Source organism: Panthera uncia, chromosome B4, assembly GCF_023721935.1.
Source record: "Panthera uncia isolate 11264 chromosome B4, Puncia_PCG_1.0, whole genome shotgun sequence".
Classification (NCBI taxonomy): domain Eukaryota; kingdom Metazoa; phylum Chordata; class Mammalia; order Carnivora; family Felidae; genus Panthera; species Panthera uncia.
Genome location: NC_064809.1, coordinates 80764405 through 80791118, shown reverse-complemented (window position 1 = coordinate 80791118; position 26714 = coordinate 80764405). Strand labels below are relative to the sequence as shown.

The following is a 26714-nucleotide window of genomic DNA, read 5'->3' as shown; positions in this document are numbered from 1 at the left end:
CTCCACTCCACCAGCTAGGACTCCTCCCTCCCCCAAAGGGGGCCCAGTAACCCCATCCTCTAAAGAGACCTCCACTCCACCACCTAGGACTCCTTCCTCCCCCAAAACTGCCCAACCTCCCAGAGAGGCCCCCACCCCTCAAGCTGTGGCTCCTGCCTCTTCCAAAGAGTCCCAAGCAACTCCAGCCCCCAAAAGAGCCCCAGCTACCCCACTTCCTAAAGGGACCCCCTTTGTCCCAGCTGTGGCTCCTCCCTCCCCCAAAAAGTCCCAAGCAACTCCAGCCCCCAAAAAAGCCCCAGCAACTTCGTCTCCCAAAGGGTCCCCTAATGCCCCAGCTGTAGCTCTTCCCTCCCCAAAAGAGTCCTCAGCTACCCAACCTCCCAAAGGAGCCCCCAATCCCCCAACTGTGGCTCCTCCCTCCCCGAAAGGAGGACCAGCAATTGTATCCCCTAAAGAGACCCCCACTTCCCCAATAATGACTCCTCCCTCCCCCAAAGGGGCCTCAGCTGCCTCATCTCTCAAAGGGACCCTTACTCCCTCAGCTGTGACTCCTTCTTCCCACAAAGAGTCTCCAGAAACTCCAGCCCCCAAGGGGGCCCCAACAACCCCACCTCCCAAGCGGGCCTCCACTCCCCCAGCTCTGACTCCTTCCTCCCCCAAAGAGTCTCTAGCTACCCCATCCTCCAGAGGGACCTCAGCAACTCCATCTCCCAAAAGAGCCCCAGGGACTCCATCCTCCAAAGGAACCTCAGCAGCTTCATCCCCCAAAAGAGCACCAGCTACCCCATCCTCCACAGGTGCCCCCACTCCCTCATCTGAGATTTCTCCCTCACCCAAAGAGGCCCCTATATCTCCAGTTTCAGTTACTTGTCCCTTGGGGTCCATTGCCCCTCAGGCATCTAAAGGCCTACCAATAATGAAAGGTCCCACAGCTCTTAAACCAGTACTTGTTGCCCCAGCTCCAGAAAGTGCACCAGTTGTCACAGTTCCCTCTGAGAAAGATCCACTGGCCAAGAAGAGTTCTGCTACTCCACCTCCTGTGTGCCCCGATCCCTCAGCCAAGAATGGTACTAAAGGACCTCTTTCTACAATGGCTCCAGCCCCTCTACTGACAGTCTCTGCTCAGAAAGCCTCTTCTCCAAAGACTCCCAAAACCCTTCCTGTTTCTCCGTTAAAAGGCAAAGATTCTTTTCATTCCCCAAAGAGCCCCTTGGCTCTTGCTCCTGAGTCTGTGACATCTACCCCTCTGGCAACAGCTTCCTCTGAGAAGGTCCTTCCTAATGCTGGATCAGCATCTGTCTCTCCAGCACCCACCCCACCAGTCTCTCTGCCTCTCCCTCCCTCCCCAGTTCCCCCTCTGCTTCCTAAACAGCAATTTCTGCCGTCCTCACCTGGGCTGGTGCTGGAATCACCCTGTAAGCCCTCAGCCCCTGCTGATGAGGATGAGCTGCCGCCTCTGATTCCCCCGGAACCAATCTCGGGGGGAGTGCCTTTCCAGTCGGTCCTCGTCAACATGCCCACCCCTAAACCTGCTGGGATCCCTGCCCCAACCCCCTCTGCCAAGCAGCCTGTTCTGAAGAACAACAAGGGTATTTGCCTTGGTTTGCTGTGTGCATGGTGTGTCGCCCACACCCCTCCTGGGGCTACCCACCGATACTAACCCTAGGATGCGCCGCTTTCTCCAGTATATCTGCTTGTGTTTGGACATAGAACATAGAATTATACCATTTTAAATGTAAAAGCTCTAGGTATATGAAACAATCTTGGTTTTCATCACCTCAGTCTGTTTTGTATTATCTTGTGTAATGTGGTCCAGGCTAACCCTGGATCTGCCATCTTTTTTACCTGAATGATCTGACATTGAAAACCAAGACCTATTAGACCTTTAATTTGCTCTAATCTCTGCCACATGACTAACTTTGTCCCCGGGCCTGGGATTTGCTAAAATACTGGGAAATATGGAACTGTTTGAGTTTCTTTTCACTTCTTAGATTTAGTAATGACCAGTGCCCAAGGGACTCCCTTTCCAAGACCTTTTCCTAGCCTGAGAATGGTGCAGGTGTATGCTTTTTTTCCTCTCAGTAGTCTTTATTGATGCTTGGCCTTTTGATTGAGGTAAACTTAAAATGTGTGAATTATATTTGGAAGATGGGAGAGAGAGGTCACAGGACAGAATCTAACAGAGGTGAGTGTTAGAACTACAGGTGGGCAATCATTGAGAATCTTCAAGCTAAGTTCATTAGACCAAATTGCTAGAGTAAGTGGTTTGAAAATAAGGCTAAATGTGTGTACACAACTGTTTCTGGCCTTCCCCAACCCAATATAAAGAATAAGGGGAAAATGTCCTCTCTGGCCTGCCTCCACAATGTGAACTTACTGCCTTTTCACCTAAATATAACTGGAGATACCTTGTCTGCCAGAACCTCTTTGGGATGGTTGGGCAATTGGGTAGAATTTGGAGTTAGGTAGGTCATTGGTATTTGCCTGTGCCAGTGGGTAAACGCCTTGAGAGAAAGGAAGCAGTTACAGTTTATAAACTGCTTGGCCTGTAACTAGTAATTACCTCATTTCTGGGGCCGGGTCTTTAATGGATGTGTACACACTAGTTTGTGACTAAGTTGGAGGCTATCAAGCTGGCTTCACACAAGTCAGTTGGTTTACACTTAACTTTGTGAGGTCTAGCATAAGCCAGTGACCTCTAGTCCAGGCAAGCTATGGTGAGGTGCCTCCTCCTCATAATGTACTTTAAAATAGTAAAAGTTATTTGTCATCTCAGGGTCTGGAACAGAATCGGACAGTGATGAATCAGTACCAGAGCTTGAGGAACAGGATTCCACACAGGCAACCACCCAACAAGCCCAGGTCGGTATTCTCTTATGCGCTGGTCAAAAGACTTGTGCCAAGGAAGCATTGGAGAACGAGAATTGACCAGAGGAGCTGACTTAAGTATTTGGAGAAGTGTAGCTTCATAAAGGGAAAACCTCCTAGGGATTTTGGTATCTAGGCTTTATTTACATTCCAGTTTACTCATAGCTGTTTTATCTTCTTAGCTGGCAGCAGCAGCTGAAATCGATGAAGAACCAGTCAGTAAAGCAAAACAGAGCCGGAGTGAAAAGAAGGCACGGAAGGTGAGATTTTAAGTCATAAACCAAGAATTAAAGCTTCTGATGAAGCAGCTTTAGAGAGGGGAAACTGTAGTGTTAGTATCATATTTATATATTTATTTTTTTGTTAGTATTATATTTAAAGTGACAGAAATTACTATGGTAGAAAACCCAGGAGCCCGGGAAGCCAATTCTGTATTATATAAACTTAGCCTAGGAAAAGGCTTTGTTGTGGTTGTAGTTACTACTGTGTTCTTTACTTCCTGAAGCTGCTTCTAAAGAAATTAAAAACCTGATGTTTTCTATTTCTTAGGCTATGTCCAAACTAGGTCTTCGACAGGTTACAGGGGTTACAAGAGTCACTATCCGGAAATCTAAGAATATCCTCTTTGTCATCACAAAACCAGATGTCTACAAGAGCCCAGCTTCAGATACCTACATAGTTTTTGGGGAAGCCAAGGTAAAGAAAGTTTTCTTGGATGCACTATAGACCAGGGTTTCTCAGCCTCAGCACTAGTAATAGAGTTAGATAGTTCTTTGGTGTGGAATTTGTGGCTGTAATTTTGGGTCAGATAATTCTTTGTTGTAGAGGAACTTTCCTGTGTGTTACAGATGTTTAGTAGCATCATACCCAGGTGTAGTAAAAAACATCTCCAGACATTTGACATGTTCCTGGGTCAAAATCCCCTCCCAGTTGAGAACCACTGTTCTAGAGCTAAGCTACTACTCTTTCCACAGTGATGTATAATCTTAGTGAGGGCAAGCAATTTAAAGCTATCTAGTAAGTTAACCTGAAGTGGTTTTAGATTGAGAATTTGGAAAAGATATAAATGATTTATTTCATTTACTGCAGACTGATCTATTCACATAAGTCTGTATTTTCTGCCCTTTAGATCGAGGATTTATCTCAGCAGGCACAACTAGCAGCTGCTGAGAAATTCAAAGTTCAAGGTGAAGCTGTCTCAAACATTCAAGAAAATACACAGACTCCAACTGTACAAGAAGAGAGTGAAGAGGAAGAGGTACGTAGGAAAATATTTTATACTTTTAATTCTCTCCAGTTTATATTGGTGGAAGGATTCTGTATTGCTTTAAGCTCTCGAACTGCATTGAGTTAAATAGTTTCTGAGTTATATTAAGAACTAGATTCGGTGCGGGGCTCCTGGGTGGCTCAGTCACTTAGCATCCGAATTTGGCTCAGGTTGTGATCTCGTGGTTTGTGAGTTTGAGCCCTGTGTCAGGCTCTGTACTGATAGCTCAGAGCCTAGAGCCTGCTTCGGATTCTATGTCTCCCTCTCTCTGCCCCTCCCCTGTTTGTGCACTCTCCGTCTCTCTCAAAGAATAAATAAACGTTTAAAAAAAAAAAAAAAACAGATTCGACACACTTGGGTGGCTCAGTCAGTTAAGTGCCTGACTTTTGATTTTGGCTTAGGTCGTTATCTCACAGTTCATGGGATGGAGCCCCATGTCAGGCTCTGTGCTGATAACCAATTCTCTCTCTCCCTCTCTTTCTGCCCCTCCATCTCTCATGTGTTCTCTCTGTCCCTCTCAAAATAAACATTAAAAAAAAATAAAAAATAGATTCAAGAGACTCCTAACTCGCAAAGAACTGCTAGAGTTGTTCTCCCCTTTAGTTTATTGTTTTTGTTTTCTCTCTCTGTCTCTCTCTCTCTCTCTCAGGTTGATGAAACAGGTGTAGAGGTTAAGGACATAGAACTGGTCATGTCACAAGCAAATGTATCAAGAGCAAAGGCAGTTCGAGCCCTGAAGAACAACAGTAATGATATTGTAAATGCTATTATGGTAAGTGTCCAAGCCTTTATCCTTTATTCCTTAACTCTCTCTTCCCTGACCAATTATGGATGACTTTATTTTCTGTGGCTTAATATCAATCAGCCAGTTAGGAAGCTTCAGAACAAAATCTCTTCTGTATTATCTCATATTTTAGTGGCCTGAATTCTTAATCTGCCTATAACTACTTCTAATGATTTTTTTCTTTTACAGGAATTAACAATGTAACCGTCTGAAAACGAGGACCCTTTTTTGGTGTTTCAAAAGAATAACTGCAGCTTGGTTTGAAATTTGTACTGTTTCTATCATTAATAAAGTTATGGCTTCTTGTTGGATGAACCCAGTAGGTGCTTAGTCTCTTCCCCCTCCCTTCCCCCCACCCCCAAAAATGAAGCCTTTAGAAATGAAAACACATTAATTACTCTTAAGACTTCAACTTCAGTTGAAAAGATTTAGTACAAGGTTGGAGAGGGTACATACATAATGGATGTGGATGAAAAGATTGCACTTTGTAGAAAATGAAGAAGTAACTCACGAAGGGAGTTTTTGACTTCTATACAGAGCACAAACACTGCTCCTAAACAACACTGCAGACATTTTAGTGTACAAAATAAATTATGATTAGGGTAGACATAATTATGCTAGGAAAATAAGTAAAAACTAGGCAAATTGATACATAATGATTAGCCAGTGTGTGATAAATATATATAACTCCAGGGGCACCTGGGTGGCTCAGTTGGTTAAGTGTCCAGTTCTTGATTTTGACTCAGGTCATGACCTCATCACAGTCGTGAGTTTGAGCCGTGTCACATTCTGCAATGTGGAGCCTGCTTGGGATTCTGTCTCCCTGTCTCTGTCCTCTCCTGCGCGCTCTCACTCACTCACTTGCTCTCTCGCTCTCTCTCAAAAATAAATATTTAAAAATATATATATACATACACATAACTCCATATAAGTCCTATGAAGAGTAAAGTTTCCGAGTTTTGGTTGTTAGAAATGGTTTGGGGGGAAAGCAGAGAACTAAAATTTGGAAATAGGAAGACTACAAGTAAATAGGCAAGAATCCTAAAACAAAGAAGTGATAATACACCTAGAAGGAATGTTAGAATGGGAATATATCGGATGAACTTGGAGGGCTTTGGAGACTAAAGTTTAGACACTTGTTTGTTTTCTTTCTTTTTCTTTTAATGTTTATTTTTTTTATTATTTTTTTTTAATGTTTATTTTTGAGACAGACAGAGCATGAACGGGGGAGGGGCAGAGAGGGAGACCCAGAATCGGAAGCAGGCTCCAGGCTCTGAGCCATCAGCCCAGAGCCCGACGCGGGGCTCAAACTCACGGACTGCAAGATCGTGACCTGAGCTGAAGTCGGACCCTTAACCGACTGAGCCACCCAGGCGCCCCTAATGTTTATTTTTGAAAGAGAGTGCAAGCAGCCGAGGAGGCAGAGAAAGAGGATGACAAAATCTCAGGCAGGCTCTGCACTGTCAATGCAGAGTCCAATGCAGGGCTTAAACTCCCAAACCATTAGATCATGACCTGAGCCTAAGTCAGGAGTCGATACTTAACTGACTAAGCCACCCAGATGCCCCTAGACATTTATGTTATTGAATTCAGTTTGTCTTAGTAATCTCTATACCCAATGTGGGGCTTGAACCCACAACCCTGAGATTGAGTATAATATGCTCTTCTCAACTGAGCTAGCCAGGTATCCCTTGAATTTGGTCTCCTTGATTCCTATGAGAGTAGGTATTATTTTAACACGTGAGTGGAAGCTGAGGACCAAAGAGATGAAATGACTTCCCCAAGAACAGCTACGGAAGAGCAGGGCCTTTTCATTGCGGTAGGCTCCGTTGATAGAAAGTGGTAGGCTCCTGGAGAAACACAAGTTGCCATTGGGCTGAGAATGATGACTCGTTTCCATTTTACTGGGGTATAATCATTTGCTGAACAAAAGTCTCATGAAAATAATGATCGGTGCCTTGGCTGCCAAATCTGAGCCTAATTCTTTTTTAAATTTTTTTAATGTTTATTTTTGAGAGAGAGACCGCACAAGCAGGGGAGGGGCCGAGAGAGACAGGGAGACAGAATCTGAAGCAGGCTCCAGGCTCTGAGCTTTCAGCACAGAACCCTATGCAGGGCTCGAACTCACAAACCATGAGATCATGGCCTGAGCCGAAGTCAGACACTTAACTGAGCCATGCAGGGGCCCCATAAGCCCAGTAATTCTTATTTAGGGAAGAAATCTAGGGATGTTAACTACTACTAACGTTACCCTTCACTCCTGCGGAGTTAAACTGCCAATTCTTGGTTACTTTTTTTAATTTTTTTTTTTTTTTTTATATTTATTTTTGAGCGTGAGGAAGACAGAATCCCAAGCAGGCTGCATGCCATCAGCACAGAGCCTGATGCTGGACTCAGAACTTAGGAATGAACCGTGAGGTTATGACCTGAGCCCAAATTGAGTTGATATTTAACCAATTGAGACACCCAGACACCCTCTTGGTTACTTTTTTTGGGGAGGTATCTTGTTCAAGGCTATTACTGCTACCAATGCTATAGTTCTATTTCTTCCCACCTCAAGGACTCTTCTTCAGCCATTCATTAATCCCCCAAAAGCATTTCTTTTCACCACACTTGAAATGTACAACTAACTTTCTCTGTCACAGAATGATCTCAAATAATTTTGGCTCTCAAATTAAGGAATGTATATAATTGGAGCAAAAACAAAAATTTTGAAGAATTACTCTCCTGGTTCTTAAAATGATTAAGTCTCTATTCAAATACTCAATAGTCCATTTAACAATGATATTTTAAGTAACCTCTGACTTCATCTTTTAAAAAACAAGAAGCACCTAGATGGCTCAGTCTGTTGAGCATCCAACTCTTGATTTAGGTGAGGTAATGATCCCGGGGTCTTAGAATTGAGCCCTACATACAAGCTCCATGCTCAGTGTGGAGTCTACATGAGATTCTCTCTCTCTGCCTCTACCCCCTCTCCCATGCTTCCCCTCTCTTTTTCTCTCTCCCTCTGTCTCTCAAATCAAACAAAAAACCAGGCGCCAGGACTGCTCAGTTAAGCATGTGACTTAAGGTCATGATCTTAAGGTTTGTGAGTTCGGCCCCATATCAGGCCCTTTGCTGTCAGTGCAGAGCCTACTTTGGATCCTCTTTCTCCCTCGCTCCCTGCCCCTGCCCCACTAGCTCTTGCTCACGCACACACTCTCTCCTCTCTCAAAAATAAACATTAAAAATTTTAAATTGAAAAAAACCCTGATACTCCAAAACATGTATAGGATTGAAGAATCTGTGAAATTCACAGGTTATTTACTGAATGACCCTTCTGATTTCTAAAGGAAAAAAAAAAAAAGGCCAGTTTAGTTAGCTATGCTCTCACCATGTTTCTCCATTAGATTTTCCTTTTATTTGGGAAATACTTCAAACATGCAGATAAAGGACTGTATGAACTTGTTACCCAGCTGTTTTGTTTTTTAAAAATTAAATCCTACAGATACATATGGAGACCCCTGTATACCCTTCCTCATTCCTATTTTCCCTCCCTCAGAGATCCAGCTATCCTGAATTAGTGTTTTAGAACTAATTCCTATAAGTGAGTTGGTACTCTCTCAATCCATATTTATGTACCCAAAGAAGTTAGTGATCTGCAGGTTTTATTTTTTCTTCTGCAAGTTTTGAAACTTTAAACAAAATTGTACATTACATATCTTGCAAATTTCTTTCTTTTTTTTTAACGTTTATTTATTTTCGAGAGAGCACAAGGAAGAAAGGGAGACACAGAATCTGAAGCAGGCTCCAGCTCCAAGCTGTCAGCACAGAGCGCGACGCGGGGCTTGAACTCACAAATTGAGAGATCGTGACCTGAGTGAGCCAAAGTCAGTTGCTTAACCGTCTGAGCCACCTGGGTGCCCCACATATCTTGCAAATTTCTTTTCACTTCAACTTTGTTTCCATGATTTCTCTGTGGTAATTGATGTAGTTCTATTCATTCCCTTTCTAGTCCACTGTAGTCTGGCTTTTATCTGTACCTTTACCTGAATAGCTCTCAAGTTCATCTAGTTCCTATTTCCAATGGACACTCTTCATGCATGGCTACATGTGTATTTTCCTCAAATTAGTCTCCTTGACATCTCAGTTTCTCTTAAATCTGTTTATCTTCAGTTTCAAGATACCCAAAATTTGTTACATTACCTATCTACCTTGTCAAAATATTGCTATATGTATTCCCAAAGAAACTTGGTTTTTGCAACAAGTGGTGGTGGGAAAATCAGATACCCACATAGAAAAGAAGGAAGTTGGATTCTTATACCATATACAAAAACTAACTACAAATGGATCAAAGACTGAAATGTTAAGACTCAAAACCATAAAACTAAGAAGAAAACATAGGAGGAAAGGCTTCATTCCATTGATTTGGCAACGATTTATAGGATACCAAAAGCACAAGCAACAATAAGGGAAAAAGGTAGGGGCACCTGGCTGGCTCAGTCAATACAGCATATGACTCCATCTCAGGGTCGTGAGTTCAAGCCCCATGTTGGGCATAGAGATAACTTTTAAAAAAACAAGTAAATTGGATTTCACCAAAATTTAAAATTTCTCTGCAACAAAGGACATAAATCAACAATAGAAAAGGCAGGGGCGCCTGGGTGGCTCAGTTGGTTAAGCGGCCGACTTCAGCTCAGGTCACGATCTTGCGGTCCGTGAGTTCGAGCCCTGCGTCGGGCTCTGGGCTGATGGCTCAGAGCCTGGAGCCTGCTTCCGATTCTGTGTCTCCCTCTCTCTCTGCCCCTCCCCCGTTCATGCTCTGTCTCTCTCTGTCTCAAAAATAAATAAAACGTTATAAAAAAATTAAAAAAAAAAAAGAAAAGAAAAGGCAAACCACAAGATCATGAGAAGATATTTGTAAATGACCTATCTAATAAGGAGTTACTATCCAGAATATATAAAGAACTACAAGATTAAGAAAATGGGCAAAGGGCTTGAACAGATATTTTCCCAAAGATGGTACAAATGGGCGATAAGTGCATGAACAGATACTCAACATCACTAATCATTAGGGAAATGCAAGTCAAAACTACAGTGAGACAGCACCTCACACACACATTAGTGTTGACAAGGATGTGACAAAATCAACCCCTGTGCACTCTTTTTTTAATTTTTTTTTTCCAATGTTTTTATTTATTTTTGGGACAGAGAGAGACAGCATGAACGGGGGAGGGGCAGAGAGAGAGGGAGACACAGAATCGGAAACAGGCTCCAGGCTCCGAGCCATCAGCCCAGAGCCTGACGCGGGGCTCGAACTCACGGACCGCGAGATCGTGACCTGGCTGAAGTCGGACGCTTAACCGACTGCGCCACCCAGGCGCCCCAACCCCTGTGCACTCTTAATGGGAAAGTAAAATGGTATAGCCACTATGGAAGACGGTATGGTAGTTCTCAAAAGATTAAAGATAGAATTACCATTCCACTTCCGGGTATATACTCTATACTCCAATTGAAATCAGGGCCTTAGAGATATTTGTATGTCTATACAGCATTCACAATAGGAAAAGGTGGAAGCAACCTAAGTGACCCTCACAGATAAGCAAAATGCAGTATATGCATACTGCATACAATATATACTGCATACTGTATATACATACAATAGAATAGTATTCAGCCTTAAAAGGGAGGAAATTCTGGCACATGCTACATCATGCTACAACTTTGAAGGCATTAACTCTGAAATGAGCCAGTCACAAAAAGGCAGACTTGTATGATTACATTTATATAAGGTAACTAGATTAGTCAAATCATAAAGACAGAAAATAGAAGGGTGTTTGCAAGGTGAGAGGAAGAATTATTTTGTTTGTTTACATTTTATTTTTGAGAGAGAGAAAGAGCACAAGCAGGGGAGGGGCAGAGAGAGAGGGAGACACAGAATCTGAAGCAGGCTCCAGGCTCTGAGCTTCAGCACAGAGCCCCATACAGGGCTCAAACTTACAAACCGTGAGATCATGACCTGAGCTGAAGTCAGATGCTCAACCAACTGAGTCACCCAGGTGCCCCAAGAATTACTGTTTAATGGGTACAGAATTTCAGTTAGGGAAGATGAAAAAATCCTGCTGATGGGTGGTGAGGTTGTACAACAATGCAAATATACTTAATCCCACTGAACTATACACTTAAAAAAGTGGTTATGATGGTAACCATTTATGTTTTTTTTTTTTAAGATCTTTTATTCTTAAGTAATCTCTACACCCAACATGGGGCTAGAACTCACAACCCTGAGATCAAGAGTCACATACTCTACTGACTGAGCCAGCCATGTTATGTAAGTGTATTTTTTTTAATTATTTTAAGGAGGGGTCCCTTGCTGGCACAGTCAGTTAAGCTTCCGACTTTTGATTTCGCCAAAGATCGTGAACTCACAGTTCATGAGATGAAGCCCCACATCAGACTCTGCACTGACAGCACAGAACCTGCTTGAGCTTCTCTCCCTCTCTCACTGTACCTCCCCCACTTGATCTGTCTCTCACACTCTCTGTCAAAATAAACATTTTTAAAAATTATTTTAAGGAAAGAAAAGAAACCTCAGTGTCAACCTAATCCAGTCACAGACTTCTTCATAGCCATTCCCTACTATATTTACTTTCTAAATATTTTCTGTTTATCCCCCCCCCCCCCCCCGCCCCTTTGCTTCATTCCTAATGCCACTGCCTTAACTGAGAACCACCTGAACAGGCTATTGCTATCATTTCCTAATAGTTCTTCTACCCTCGGCTAAGAATCCCTCTACACTTGCCTCCATACGGTGGGTAGATTTCTAAAATCCTCTTCCACTTGGGGTGCCTGGGTGGCTCAGTCAGTTGAGCGATCAACTTTGGCTCAGGTCACAATCTCATCGTTTGTGAGTCTGAGCCCTGCGTCAGGGTCCGCGCTGACAGCTCAGAGCCTGGAGCCTGCTTCAGATTCTATGTCTCCCTCCCTCTCTCGGCCCCTCCCCTATTCATGCTCTGTCTCTCTCTGCTTCAGAAATAAAATTAAAAAAAAAAAAATTAAATCCTCTTCCACTTAAAGCCCTGTTGAATAAAGCAGCAACTTTCAAACTTTAGTCATGAAATCCTTTGTTCAAAATAAGTCTCTTTTGGGGCACCTGGGTGGCTCAGTTGGTTAAGTGCCGACTTCAGCTCAGGTCATGATCTCACAGTTCGTGAGTTCAAGGCCCGCTGTGCTGACAGCTCAGAGCCTGAAGCCTGTTTCAGATCCTGCGTGTCCCCCTCTCCCTCTGCCCCTACCGTGCTCATGCTCTGTCTCTCTTGCTCTCTCTCAAAAATAAAAAATAAACATAAAAAAATTTTTTTTAATAAGTCTCTTTTTTAAAAAGTTTATTTATTTACTTTGAGAGAAAGAAGGAGAGAGAGAGAGAATCCCAAGCAGGTTCCACACTGTCAGTGCAGAGCCCAATGTGGGACTCAAACTCATAAACCATAAGATCATGACCTGAGCCAAATTCAGAGTCGGACACTTAACCTAATGAGCCATCCGTGCATCCCTATCCCTGTTCAATATAAGTCTTAATTAAAATTCTAACAGACTCTGACTGAAGAATCTAGGTCTGGAGACTTGCCTACTCAGCCTTACGTATCCCTCTTATTATAGAATAGAGTTCAAAGGGGTGTCTTGGTGGCTCAGTCACTTAAGCAGTCAACTTTTGATTTCAGTTCAGGTCATGATCTGGTTCATGAGTTTGAGCCCCACACTGAGCTCTGCACTGACAGTGTGGAGACTGCTTGGGATTCTTTCTCTCTCTCTCTCTCTCTCTCTCTCTCTCTCTGCCCCTCCCCCACTCATGCTCTCTCTATCTCTGCAAGTAAATGAATAAACTTAAAAAAAAGAGTAGAGTTTGAAAACAATGGGAATCAGTATTCATTCAATAAATTCCTCAATTTCTACTATTTGCTAAGCAGTGAGAATCCAACAGAATAAGATACGATATCTGCCCTTGTGGAAATTACAGGCTAATGGGAAAGGCAAATAGGACATTTTAAATTCCTTAGCTTAGTCTCCATATATGTCTCTACACAACTCTGAGCCTATTCATTTAAGGAATATTTATTCAGCATTGGAATAGGCTCTAATTATTGTTTTATTATTGTTGGGGTAGTGAAAGAGACAAATAGCTTTTCACTCATTTTTTTCTCTCAAGGGGTAGGATATTTCAACATTTTTGTTGATTTCATTTTGGGGTTTCATGGATAGGTGTGTTTTGAGAACTTTAGTTGAAATATAATGAATAATACTGTAATTATTGATATGGTAATAAGTCAAGTTGCTGTATCTGGTGTAGCTTATCATTAAGGAGGGGTTTAGACTCTTAATCTTTAACTTAAAAGATTAATGCTTTATAGGTTCTCAATGATATTACATATGGATGGAGACCATTTTTCAAAATATTTTAGTGGAACTAATTCAAGAACAATTGACAACAATGGTATAAAACTAATACGACACACAGATTCCTGAGCATTGTCCATAGTATAGTCCTGGTCATGTAGATATCAGGGTTGTTTGATTTAATCATCCAAGAATGGCATCTGTTTTCAGACCTAGGGAGGGAATGGTTCATAAGTGTAAGATGTCTTCAGATGAAATTAGTATTCAGAATGCTATTTCTTTTTTGTTTGTTTGTTTCAATTTTGAGAGAGTGCAAGCAGGGAAGGGCCACAGAAAGGGAGAGAGAGAATCTCATATAAATAAAACTTGAACATTACCAACCAACTTAACCTAATTTACATTTATAGAACACTCCACATAACTGCACCAGAGAATACACACTCTTTTTAGATACACACAGAACTTTTACCAAGATAGATCAATTCTGAACTATAATACAAGTCTTAGTAAATTCATAAAGATTCTAGTTATACAACTATGTCCTAGGGCCACAATGGAATTAAATTAGAAACCAATAGCAGAGGGGCACCTGGGTGGCTCAGTCAGTTAAGCATCTGACACTTGATTTCAGATCAGATCATGATCTCTTGGTTCCTGAGTTCAAACCCTGTGTCAAGCTCTTCACTGACAGCATGGGCCTGCCTGGGATTCTCTGTCTCCCTCTCTCTCTACCCCTTCCCCACTCACTTGCTCTCTCAAAAGTAAATAAATAAACTTAAAAAAAAAGAAAGAAACCAATAGCAGAAAGATATCTTAAAAATCCCCCAGTATTTTATTTAGAAAATTGTTTTAATGTTTATTTATTTTTGAGAGAGAGACAGAGTGCAAGCAGGGGAGAGGCAGAGAGAGAGGCAGATACAGAATCTGAAGCAGGCTCCAGGCTCTGAGCTGTCAGAACCTGACACTGGACTCAAACCCATGAAATAAAACAATTCTAAGTAACCCACAAGTCAAAGAAGAAATTGAAGGGAAATTTAAAAATATTGGAACTCAATGAAAATATCATAATTTATGGAATTCAGTAAAGCAGTACTTTTGGGGATATTTGTTCTAAACCTACTAATTACTCAGCATTTAACAGAAACAAGCTATTGATTTATACAGCAACACAAATGAATCTCAATTACTATCAGTGAAAGGAGCCAGTAAAAAAAAAGTATATCTTGTGGGGCACCTGGGTGGCTCAGTTGGTTAAGCGTCCAACTTCCACTCAGGTCATGATCTCACGGTTCGTTCGTTTGAGCCCGAACTCTCTTTTTTGAGAGAGCGTTGAGCTCTGTGCTGACAGCTCAGAGCCTGGAGGCTACTTTGATTCTGTGTGTTCCTCTCATTCTGCCAATCTCCTGCTCATGATCTGTTCACCTCTCAAAAAATAAATGTTAAAAAAAATTTTTTTAATTAAAAAAAAAGTGTGTCTTGTATCATTACAGTTCCAATTTTGATTTTTTTTTAATTTTTTTTTAACGTTTATTTATTTTTGAGACAGAGACGGAGCATGAACGGGGGAGGGTCAGAGAGAGGGAGACACAGAATCTGAAACAGGCTCCAGGCTCTGAGCTGTCAGCACAGAGCCCGACGCGGGCTCGAACTCACGGACCACGAGATCATGACCTGAGCCAAAGTCGGCCGCTCAACCGACTGAGCCACCCAGGCGCCCCTACAGTTCCAATTTTTAAACATTCTGGAAAATGCAAACATATCTCTAGTGACAAAATGGTCAGTGGTTATCTGTGCCAAAGTTTGGGGTGGGGAAAGAGGAGGGATTATAAAGGTGCATTAAGGAAGTTTTCTGGGGTGATTGATACATTTATTTTTATTTTGGTGATGGTGTATGGGTGTATAAATATGCAAAAACCTCAAATTGTCCACTTTAAATATGGGCCTTTTATTGTTAATCAATTATACCTCAATAAAGTATTTAAGAATTTTTTAATTTTTTTTTTTTTTTTTTTTTTTTTTTGAGAGAGAGCGAGCATTAGCAGGGGAGAGGAACAGAGGGAGAGACAGAGACTCCCAAGCAGGCTCTGTGCAAAGCCCAAGGTAGGACTCAATCCCATGATGCTTAACCGACTGTGCTACCCAGGTGCCCCTGTTTTGTTGGGTTATTTTAAACATTGCTCTCTTATGATGGAAAATTTTCCACTGGGCAATTAGTCACAGAAAGCAATAAACTTGGCCAAGCTTTTTTTTTTTTTTAATCCTAGTCATGTTAAAATAGTTCTTTATGTTCTATATATATATGTAATTTTATGTACTTGGAAAAATATCATTATACAAGTCTTTGGTTACTGCTTTCCAGTGCACACAGATTTCTTGAATAACAGCCTTGTAAAAATACTCTTAAACATTTTTCTGCATGTTTTATTATTCATAGAAATTCATGTTTTCTATTTCATAGAAATCTATTCAAAGCAACCAGTATAACTCTTTTTATTAGGTGCATAATAATTGTGGGAATGTCACATAATTTATTCATCTATTACTACTGGTGACATTCACATTGTTTCCAGGTTTTTGCCATCATGAACAATGCTATGATAAACGTATTTATTTGTTTTCTGTAATCTTTCTTGTTAACTTCTAAGTATTTTATGTGTTTGGTACTATTGGGAGTAGAATCTATTCGATTTGCCACATGCCTATTGCTAAAATAGAGAAAAGGTATTGATTTCTATATGGTTCCCTTTATGAAGGGTTGACTCTGAGAAAGGAGAAATGGGGAGTAAGGCGGCTGGGCGTGATTATTTTTTCATAACGTGTATTACAGAATTAAGAGACCTTTTAAAACACGTGCATGTGTAATTTTTATAAAAATTAAATACAAAATAATAAATGGTAATGTGGCATCCCTATTAGTTTCTGATTTTATCTGAAATGCTGTAGTGTTTTACCAGTTAGGATAATACTGGCTATTTGTTTAGATATATAGCCTTGACTATTTAAGTTGTTTCCTGGAATTCTTATTTAAACTTATTGTTATTATTTATCATTTTATCATTTATATTATGATGTATAAATGCTGACTTATCAAAGGTTTTTCAGCACTTAATAACAATGTCACGATCCTAATATTATCACAATAAATTATAGTGATTTATTTTCTCAATATTAAGCCACCCCAGCATTCCAAAAATAGTCTTTACTAAGTTGTAGAATATTATTCTTTTGTACATTGATGAATTCTCTTTGCTAATATGTTATTTAGAAGAACTCCCTCTCCGAGGAGGAATTCTTTCTCTTTTTAGTGGTTAAATAATGAATATGATTACCAACAGTGTTGATTACAAAGAAGAGAAAGGTGCTAGAGGTAGTGAATTTTTCTAAATGGGAAACCAGAATCTGGGCCCAGGAGTTCAGCTGCCAGGGAGGGGCAGCTGTGTAGTAAGTAATGGAGTTGGGGGCAAGGGGTCAGGGCTGCTCCTCCTTCTTCTCGACAAAATTAGCTTCTTCCTTGCCACCAGCATCTCACAGAAGGGGGTCTGTGCTCCCAGCTGCCTGGATGGACTTGATCCACTTGTCCTTCTCTGCCTGCATGGGGGCCAAGACCAGGTATACCCCCCTGCCACCTGCCTCCGTTTTGCAGAATTCAGTGAGCTGCCCCATGTTGTTGGAGATGCAAAACTCAAAGCAGTTTGGTTTCTGAGGCTCGTACGCTTCTTGAATGTTCAGATTCTCCACAGGGATGATTCCTGCCAGCTCCTTGTCTGTCATATTCTCAAAATAGTAGAGGCAGTTGTGATGACAAACCAGCACCAACTCTGCGTCTTCACCTGACCTCCTCCCAGCTTAAGGAGCTGGCCCTTCTGGTCCAGGTTGAAGAAGGTATGGGTTAGACCATTCCCATCATCCTCAGGAATACTAAAGGGCTCATTTCAGATGCTGTCATAGAGGTTCCTGAGCAGCAACTCAGGTCCCACTCTTGTCGATGCCTTGGTTCATGGCCCCAGAGTGCTCGAGGCCGGACTTCTTCTAGACATTGGGATTGTGAAGGCTGGTGTTCAACATGATGAGGCGAATAACGGCACCTCACACGTATCCGTAGATTAAAAAACACTGGGATTGCACAGGTAGATTCACTGGGCGAAGGCTTCTATCATCTGGTCAACCATCTGGGCCTAGCGTAGGAGGCAGAAAGCTCCATAGAAATTGCCTGAGGGCCTGCACCACATCAAGGTCTGGGAACTCATACAGATCCACAAAGGCATGGAGCAGTGGCAAGTTCAGCCCTTCTGTCTGCCAGAGGTAGACCCCATGACCATCTCATTCAGGCCCTTGCCCTTGTACAGGATACCGGCATGTTCCGGAGAAGTTCCTTCTCCACCAAGAACTAGATCGCCTTCTGGAGTCCATGCTGAAGTTCCTCCTGACCACTGCTGTCTTTTGGTTCTGTTGCAAGGTTTTAGCTACCTTCTTTGGCCTCCAGACCCTCCACCTTTCCAGTGGCTTCACTGAGCTCCTATGGGCGCTGGATCTCTACCAGCAGCTCGGGCCTCTGCCACTAGAAGTTCTCCAGCTGCATCCACTCCTCCAGAGTTGGGTCTTGAGGGCTCACCGGCACCAGGCACTGTCCTCCATAGTGACTAGGAAGGTCTGTGGGCCTAGCCAGGATCCACTTAGGCCGGCAGGCTCGGGTGAGCCCACTCAAACTCCCAAGAGCCAACGCCTCCTTCTGTGTGCCAGTCTTCCACACTGAAATCTCTTCCTTAGCCTCTCAACCGCCCTGACTATAGGGAGTTTTGCACCTATAAGTAAGATCAGTCACTAGTTTTCTCTTAAGAAAAAACCAAAATAACAAAAACAAAAACAAAAACAAAAACAAAACAAACAAAAAACAAAAAAATGGGCACTTGGGTGGCTCAGTTGGTTAAGCATCCAGCTTCAGCTCAGGTCATGATCTCACAGTTCATGAGTTTGAGCCCCGCATGGGACTCTGTGCTGACAGCTCAGAGCCTGGAGCCCGTTTCGGATTCTGTGTCTCCCTCTCTCTATGCCCCTCCCCTGCTCATGCTTTGTTTCTCTCTTTGTCAAAAATAAATAAACACCAAAAAAAATTTTTTTTAATTAAAAAAACAAAAAGCCTATAGCAGGCTGCAGTGGAGAAGATGGAACAGCTGTGATGTAATAAAAAGAACATAACTTTATAAATCAGAAGATGACATTTAGCGTTAAATATTTACTAGCACACCAAAACAAGATCATTTTCAAAATCTAAGCACTATGTTCTATGATTCTACCACACTTTGGCATGAAACTTCAATCAAGATAAATGCAGTAATACAACAAAATTAGGATTTTATTACCCTTAGAGTGGCATCAGGCAACCACTGATCTTCCACTGCAATAGCAAGACAATGAATTTTTAGGTATCGAGCATCGGGTTCCATCCCTAAGGATAGAGGCTGTTAGTCTCTTTTTTTTAATGATTGTCATTGTTGGGGTGCCTGGGTGGCTCAGTCGGTTGAGTGTCCGAATTCGGCTCAGGTCATGATCTCACAGTCTGTGAGTTCAAGCCCCGCGTCGGGCTCTGTGCTGACAGCTCAGAGCCTAGAGCCTGCTTCGGATTCTGTGTCTCCCTCTCTCTCTGCATTCTGTCTCTTGCATTCTGTCTCTGTCTCTGTCAAAAATAAATAAACATTAAAAAAAATTTTTTTTAATTATTGTCATTGTAAATTTCTACCTTTTTTTTTAATGTTTACTTATTTTTGAGAGAGAGAGAGAGAGAGCAAGCAGGGAAGGTACAGAGAGGGGGACAGAGGATTCAAAGCAGGCGCTGCACTTACAGCAGAGTAGGCTGTAGGTCACTGATTTTAACTGAAATGATTTCGTGTTTTATCATTTTGTGTACGACTACCAAGTCATATAAGCATGAAAAGCATTTTAATTATTTTAGCTAATCCACAGTACTACTATTTTCACGAGAGCCCATCCCTAAGATCCATTATTCGAATTAATAATCCATTAATGTCTTCAATAGAAATTAATTCCTGTCATTCATTGGTTTAATAAGCAACATACCTAATGTTGATTAGAGTTAAGACAACTGAAGTGCTTCTAGCAATCCCTTTGGAATATGATTTCCTAATTAGAATGCTAGCTGCACCTAGAGTATAATTTTAACCTAATATATCCATAATATTTTACTCTCTATACTCAAATATTTTAAATTGTTTTAACATTTATTTTTGAGAGAGAGAGAGAAATAGAGTGCGAGTGGGGGAAGGGGCAGAGAGAGAAGGAGACACAGAATCTGAAGCAGACTCCAGGCTCCGAGCTGTCAGCACAGAGCCTGATGCAGGGCTCAAACTCACGAACCGTGAGATCATGACCTGAGCTGAAAGTGGATGCTTAACTGGCTGAGCTACCCAGGCATCCCTGTACTGAAATATTTTAAACTAAATTATAGATATTGTAACACTGGATTCATATACCAATTCTGCCACTTAATAGCTATGTAATATTGCATATGAATATAATTTGATCCCTCGAGACTCAGTTTCCTAATTGAGGATAATACCCAGCAGAATGGTGAGAATTGTATAATGGGTAGGAAAAAGCATTATAAACTCTAAAATAGTCTACAAATTTTAGGCATTATTATTGGATAATAATATCTCAAATAGAGGTTAGGTTCTTTTGAAGTCCTTTGAGGATTTATTCATGACAAGTAAGATTCGATGAGGTCTAATGTTCACATATTATAAATATTACAGTTTTGATATTCTCTTTGTTTGTCTACAAAGACAGGGAAAAAAGCAAAATAAGTAATTATGAGGTCCCTTACCCAGAAGATCAAAATAATTACCCTAGACTGGCCCTGGGGCCATAATCCTCACTAATACTATTACAGTGGAGGATTCTCATATGAGAGCAGACTTAATAGATCTAATAAGAATAACTAATATTTGGGGCGCTTGGGTGGCTCAGTAGGTTAAGCATCCTACTCTTGATTTTGGCTCAGGTCATGATCTCACAGTTAATGGGATCAAGCCCCACATCAGGCTCCACACTCAGATTCTCTCTCTCCCTCTGCCCCTCTCCCCCATTCACACACTCTCTCTACATAAAATTAAAAAAAAAAAACAAACTAATATTTATCCAGTGTTTACTATCTTCTAGGCAATGTGCTAAATATATTATCTTATTTAATCCCCTTAATAACCAATAAAGTGGTTATTGTTTTAAAATAAGGAGGGGTGGGGGCGCCTGGGTGGCTCAGTTGGTTAAGCACCTGACTTCCTCTCAGGTCATGATCTCACCGCTCATGAGTTCGAGCCCTGTGTCAGACTCTGTGCTGAAAGCTCAGAGCCTGGGGCCTGATTCCAGTTCTGTCTCCCTCTCTCTTTGCCCCTGTCCCACTCATGCTCTGTCTCTTTCTCTCAAAAATAAACGTTAAAAAAAATTTTTTTTAATAAAATAAGGAGGGGTGCCTGGGTGGCTCAGTCAGTTAAGCATCCAACTCTTGGTTTTCAGCTCAGGTCATGATCTCAAGGTTTGTGAGTTCAGGCCCTACAATGGGCTCTGTGGTGATGGTGCAGGGCCTGCTAGTATGATCTCTATCTCTCCCTCTCTCTCTGCCCGCCCCCCCCCCCCCCCCCGCTCCCTCACTCAAAAATAAACAAACTTCAAAATGAAGAAACTAAGTCTGGTTCAATCAGAAGAGCATGTGACTTCTTTCTTTCTTTCTTTCTTTCTTTCTTTCTTTCTTTCTTTCTCTTTTTCTTTCTCTCTTTCTTTTGGAGAGAGAGAGAGAGAGAAAGAGAGAGAGAGAGAGAGAGAGAGAGAGAGAGAGAGAGAGAGAAGAGAGGGAGAATCCCAAACAGGCTCCACACTATTAGCACGGAGCCTGATGAAGGGCTCAAACCCATGAACTGTAAGATCATGACTTGAGCCAAAGTCAAGTCAGACACTTAACTGACTGAGCCACCCAGGTGTTTCTCTTATCTTTTTTTTAAGTTTTTAAATTTATTTTGAGAGAGAGAGAGAGAGAGAGAGAGAGAGAGAGAGAGAGTGCAAGCAGGGCAGGGACAAAGGGAGAGAGAGAGAATCCTAAGCAGGCTCCATGTTCATCATGGAGCCAGACTCAGGGCCAGACTCAGGGCTCACCAACCCTGAGATCACAACCTGAACCAAAATCAAGAGTCAGATGCACTTAACCAACTGAGCCACCCAGTCACCCTAGAGCATGTGACTCTTGATTTCAGGGTCCTTGAGTTAGAGCCCCATGTTGGGTATAGAGATCAATTTAAAAAATAATAATAAAGAAAAAAAAAAAAGAAAATGAGGAAACTAATGGAGCATCTGGCTGGCTCAGTTGGTAGAGCATGTGACTCTTGGTTGTAAGTTCAAGCTCCATGTTGGGTGTGGAGCATCCTTTAAAAAAAAAAAACAAAGACTATACTTTCAGGGATCATTTCTATAGTTCGTTACTAGAGAAGTTTCTCTGAATGTGTAGAGTACTCAGAACCACGAGGAGGAGGTGTAGTATCCTTTCCTGAGCGTGAAGTTGACTCTGGGTGTTGTGTTTACAACTGCCTTTTGTCGTTGATGATCGTTCTTCTCTTCTTTTTTGGGGAGAGAAAGAGGGAAAGGATACTGTCTGAGTGGTAAAAAAAAATAAATAAATAAAATAAATAATTAAAAAAAAAAAAAACAAAGTTGGGGGGTGCCTGGGTGACTCAGCCAGTGAAGTGTCTCATTTAGGCTCAGGTCATGATCTCAAGGTTTGTGGGTTTGAGCCCACATCAAGCTATCAGCTCAGAGCCTGGAACCTGCCTCAGATCCCATATCTCCCTCTCTCTCTGTCCTTCCGCCACTCACACACTGTCTCTTTCTGTCTCTCAAAAATGAATAAATGTTAATAAATAAATAAATAAATAAATAAATAAATATTTTTTCAAATGAAGAAACTAAGGCTTAGAGAAATTAGGCAACTGACCAAGTGGTGATTCAAGGATTTGAGCTCAGGCAGTTGTTGTTGTTGTTGTTGTTGTTGTTGTTGTTGTTTTTAATGTTTATTTATTTTTGAGAGAGAGAGACAGAAAGAGTGCAAGCAGGGAAGGACAGAGAGAGAGGGAGACACAGAATCTGAAGCAGGCTCCAGGCTCTGAGCTGTCAGCACAGAGCCTGACATGGGGCTCAAACTCAGGAACCGAACTTAACAGACTGAGCCACCCAAGCACCCCTCAAGCAGTTGTTCTTAACCTATATTCTAAATACAAGAGTTAATATGTAAATTTTATATCTATATTTAGATGTTTTGTATGACCATATATATAAATTTTCCCTGACATCCTGGACTTAAGAACAAGGAGGCAAACAAAATGCATGATGTTGCCTTCTTTTACTAAAAACAAACATATATTCATTCATTTATACATTCAGCTAGTTTTCCTGGGGAAACTCAAGAATATTAACTGTGCGCTCTCTCTCTCTCTCTCAAAATAAATAAATAAACTTTAAAAAATAACATTAAGGAATTCTGAACATAGATTTTGTATTCAATCATTACTGAATTACTAATTTTGTTAGGTGCAATAGTGGTAGTATAGTTTTGTAAAAGAAAACTTTTTTTTTTTTAGAGATGCATGCTAATGAAGGTGGAAATGCCATTGATGAGATTTGGGGGTGATGGGGGGCTTAATGGGGTTCAGAGCTGGCGGCCAAGAAAGAATTCTTTTTTTTTTTTATTTTTTTTAACGTTTATTCATTTTTGAGACAGAGAGAGACAGAGCATGAATGGGGGAAGGTCAGAGAGAGAGGGAGACACAGAATCTGAAACAGGCTCCAGGCTCTGAGCTGTCCGCACAGAGCCCGATGCAGGGCTCGAACTCACGGACTGTGAGATCATGACCTGAGCCAAAGTCGGATGCCCAACTGACTGAGCCACCCAGGCGCCCCAAGAAAGAATTCTTGAAGATGTCTTTCGTGTAAAAAGGTGATTTTTAAAGGAAATTTTTCCTCTTCAATGTTTATTTTTGAGAGAGACAGAGTGCAAGGAAGGCAGGCAGAAAGAGACAGAGACACAGAATCCGAAGCAGGCTCCAGGTTCTGAGTTATCAACACAGAACCCGATTCGGGGATCAAACCCACAAACCATGAGATCATGACATGAACCGAAGTTGGACACTCAACTGACCGAGCCACCCAGGCACCCCTCTCCGAGGTTACTTTTATTCATTCCTTTAGGATATTTGGTCCTGAATATCTCTCCAGGGACAACTATCGAAATTTTTGGTGATTTCAATACCTTCGTTTTAAGTTCCTTGACCTCTTCTCCTCCAATGATATTGTTCTTCATCATATCTGAGCCACTCATTTCAGAGGCCATACTTCTGACCTTGTCATCACCAATAAATACAACTTGTCCATAATTTCATTTTATTACAAACTTTTTTGGCCACATACTTTAAGATATGTAATTTTATTAATTTAGTAGTCTCCACATCCAACATGGGGCTCAAACTCCTGACCCTGCAATCAAGAGTCACATGCTCTAATATCTGAGCCAGCCAGATGCTCCAAAGATGTGTAACTTTAATATACATTAAATAATTTGGAGATAATTATTACTTACATCTGTCTTAAAGATTTTATTCTTTAAAAAAAAATTTGTTTAATGTTTATGTATTCTTGAGAGAGAGAGAGAGGGAGAGCATGCGACAGAACATGAACGCAGAATCCAAAGCAGGCTTCAGGCTCTGAACTGTCAGCACGGAGCCTGACATGGGGCTCAAACTCACAAATGGTGAGATCATGACCCGAGCCGAAGTTGGACACCCAACCGACTAAGCCAGCCAGGCACTCCTCTTTTCTTTTCTTTTTAAAAATTTTTCTTTATTTTTGAGAGACAGACAGAACACAAGAAGGGGAGGTGCAGAGAGAGAGAGGGAGACATAATCCGAAGCAGGTTCCAGGCTCTGAGCTGTCAGCACAGAGTCCGATGCGGGGCTCGAACCCACAAAGCATGAAATCATGACCTAAGCCGAAGTCGGACACTTAACTGACTGAGCCACCCAGGGGCCCCAAAAAGGTTATTTTATTGAAGCACTGGGACAGGACCTATGGGCAGAAAAAGTTGCACTGGGGTTTTGAGGGGCAACTGGTTATATACCATGGACTTGGGGGAGGTAAAGTCCAAAGGGAAGTTTCCAAGGAGACTTTCATATGCTAAAGACACAGACTACTGGAGGCCTAGCTATTTATCAAGCTAAGGTTGTTTTTCCCTCTAGCAAAGCATTAATATTAAGACAGTAGGGAGTTCCTAGAGAAATATTTTACTCTGCCTGCCTCAAGTATCTGTCAATGGACTGCAGGTTATAAGAAAATTTAATTTTACCTGCCATTTCCTTCTTGCTTTTGTTCCCCATATCACTTTGGAGGGGTGATGTTGGGGCCCCAGGAAACTGAGTCTACAGGTTTCCGGAGATTAGGTTATTGATAAAATATTTGTAAACTGATGGAGACTCATGTCCTGTATGACTGTGATCTCTATCGGTTAACCATTTGTCTTCTTTTCTTTGCTTTGTTTTTGAGCAGCTAGAAGTGCCTGAGGAATATCACATACATCCCACTTTGGGTCGGGGGTGGTGGGGGTAGGGGGCAGCAGTATGTGCTAGCTTGTACTTTGTCCTCAGCCTTCGTTATGCTACCTTGTCAACATGACATCTGTAATTTTCATTAAAGTTGTTCAGCAAATAAACAAATATGGCCAAATATTAATTGTTGATTCTGGAAAGGAATATAGGTATTCATTGTACTAATATTTCTACCTTATGTGTGAAAATTTTCATATTAAGGATAAATATATAACAATTCTTACACATGAAAAAATCAAGAAAGTAATCTCACACATTTTCCTATGCCTACTTTTTTTTTTTAATTTTTTTAATGTTTATTTATTCTTGAGACAGAGAGAGACAGAGCATGAACGGGGGAGGGTCAGAGAGAGAGGGAGGCACAGAATCTGAAACAGGCTCCAGGCTCTGAGCAGTCAGCACAGAGCCCGACGCAGGGCTCGAACTCACATACCGCGAGATCGTGACCTGAGCCGAAGTCGGACACCTAACTGACCAAGCCACCCAGGCGCCCCTCCTATGCCTACTTTAACTCCCTCACAGAAGTGAGAATCCGTTTCTCAAAAAGAACCTTTTAAATCTACCTACTTCAATCACCATTTCTCCCCTTCACCCTCTGTCTTTTGGAAACAAAGTTGATGGCCCTCCTGTTTTGTTTTGTTTATTTATTTTGAGAAAGAGAGAGGGAGCATAAGGAGGGGAGAGGCAGAGAGAGAGGGAAAGAGAGAGAATCCCACGCTGACAGCGTGGAGCGTAATGCAGGGTTGGAACCCATGAACCATGAGATCATGACCTGAGCCAAAACTAAGAGTTGGTCAGACATTTAACCAACTGAGCCACCCTGGCACCCCTATTGTTTTAATTTTTAAAAATGGGGGGGTGGTACTTGGGTGTCTCATCGATTAAGTGTCCAACTGTGGCTCAGGTCATGATGTCACAGCTCGTGAGTTCAAGCCCCATATCAGGCTATCTACTGTCAGCATGGAGCCATGCTTTGGATCCTCTGTCTGCACCCCCCGCCCCCAGCCCCTCCCGTGCTCGCTTGCTCCCTCTAAAACAAAATAAAATAAATAAAAATTATTTTTCAAAAAAATTTTAATGTTTATGAGAGAGGGAGACAAAGAATCAGAAGCAGTCAAAAAAAGCACTGTCAGCAGGAGCTCAACCTTTAACCATGAGATCATTACCTGAGTTGAAGTCCAATGCTCAACTGATTGAGCCACCCAAGCACCCTGATGTTTCTCCTTTGTATTTAAAGATCACCTTTAGGCTTTTCTTTCAGCCTCCTTTCCTCTATTTCATCAGAAGCAACTCTCAATTTCTCCTTCTCCCTGTAGTAATTGTGGGTAGGGAGGGGAGGAAGAGAGGGATTTTGTGCCTTGATTTTGTCAAGTTGGCACTGTCTACTCAATGCTTAAACTTTTTTTAAAGTTTATTTATGTTGAGAGAGGGAGAGCAAGTAAGAGCAGGTGAGGGGCAGAGAGAAAGGGAGAGAAAACCCCAAGCAGGCTCCACACTCAGCACAGAGCCAGAGGACAGGCTTGATCTTATTGATGAGGGAGCATAAGGCAGCCTGAGGGCAAAGTATGAGCTAACAACCTCCCCACTCCACCCCAGGTGGGATAAGTGTGATATTGCTTGGAGACTTCTGGCTACCCAAAAACAGGAAAGGACAAAAAAAAAAAAAAAAAAAAAAAAAAAAAAAAAATAAAGTGGGAAGAGCGCCCCACATTTTAAAAAAAAAAAAAAAACCCAAAAAGGGCTAAAAACCAGGAACTTCCAACTGTCT

The 26714-nt window shown here is 41.7% G+C and overlaps 1 protein-coding gene, 1 non-coding gene and 1 pseudogene across 2 annotated transcripts in view; 2 read left to right on the top strand and 1 right to left on the bottom strand.

Annotated features, from left to right (window-relative positions):
• LOC125920271 (nascent polypeptide-associated complex subunit alpha) overlaps positions 1 to 5234 on the top strand; it is a 12388-nt gene extending 7154 nt beyond the window's left edge. The window contains exons 3-8 of the mRNA XM_049627395.1: positions 2777 to 2862; positions 3051 to 3128; positions 3418 to 3564; positions 3998 to 4126; positions 4785 to 4907; positions 5109 to 5234. Coding sequence (XP_049483352.1) covers positions 2777 to 2862; positions 3051 to 3128; positions 3418 to 3564; positions 3998 to 4126; positions 4785 to 4907; positions 5109 to 5123 — 578 coding nt within the window. The 3' untranslated portion in view covers positions 5124 to 5234. The remainder of the gene's footprint in view (positions 1 to 2776; positions 2863 to 3050; positions 3129 to 3417; positions 3565 to 3997; positions 4127 to 4784; positions 4908 to 5108) is intronic.
• Positions 5235 to 14785: 9551 nt separating this feature from the next.
• Positions 14786 to 17747, bottom strand: LOC125920268 (cytohesin-2-like; annotated as a pseudogene).
• A 3993-nt stretch (positions 17748 to 21740) lies between these two features.
• LOC125920461 (small nucleolar RNA U3) lies at positions 21741 to 21957 on the top strand. The gene has a single exon (XR_007457060.1). It is a non-coding gene; the product is annotated as a small nucleolar RNA U3 (small nucleolar RNA).
• The last annotated feature ends 4757 nt before the right edge of the window (positions 21958 to 26714 follow it).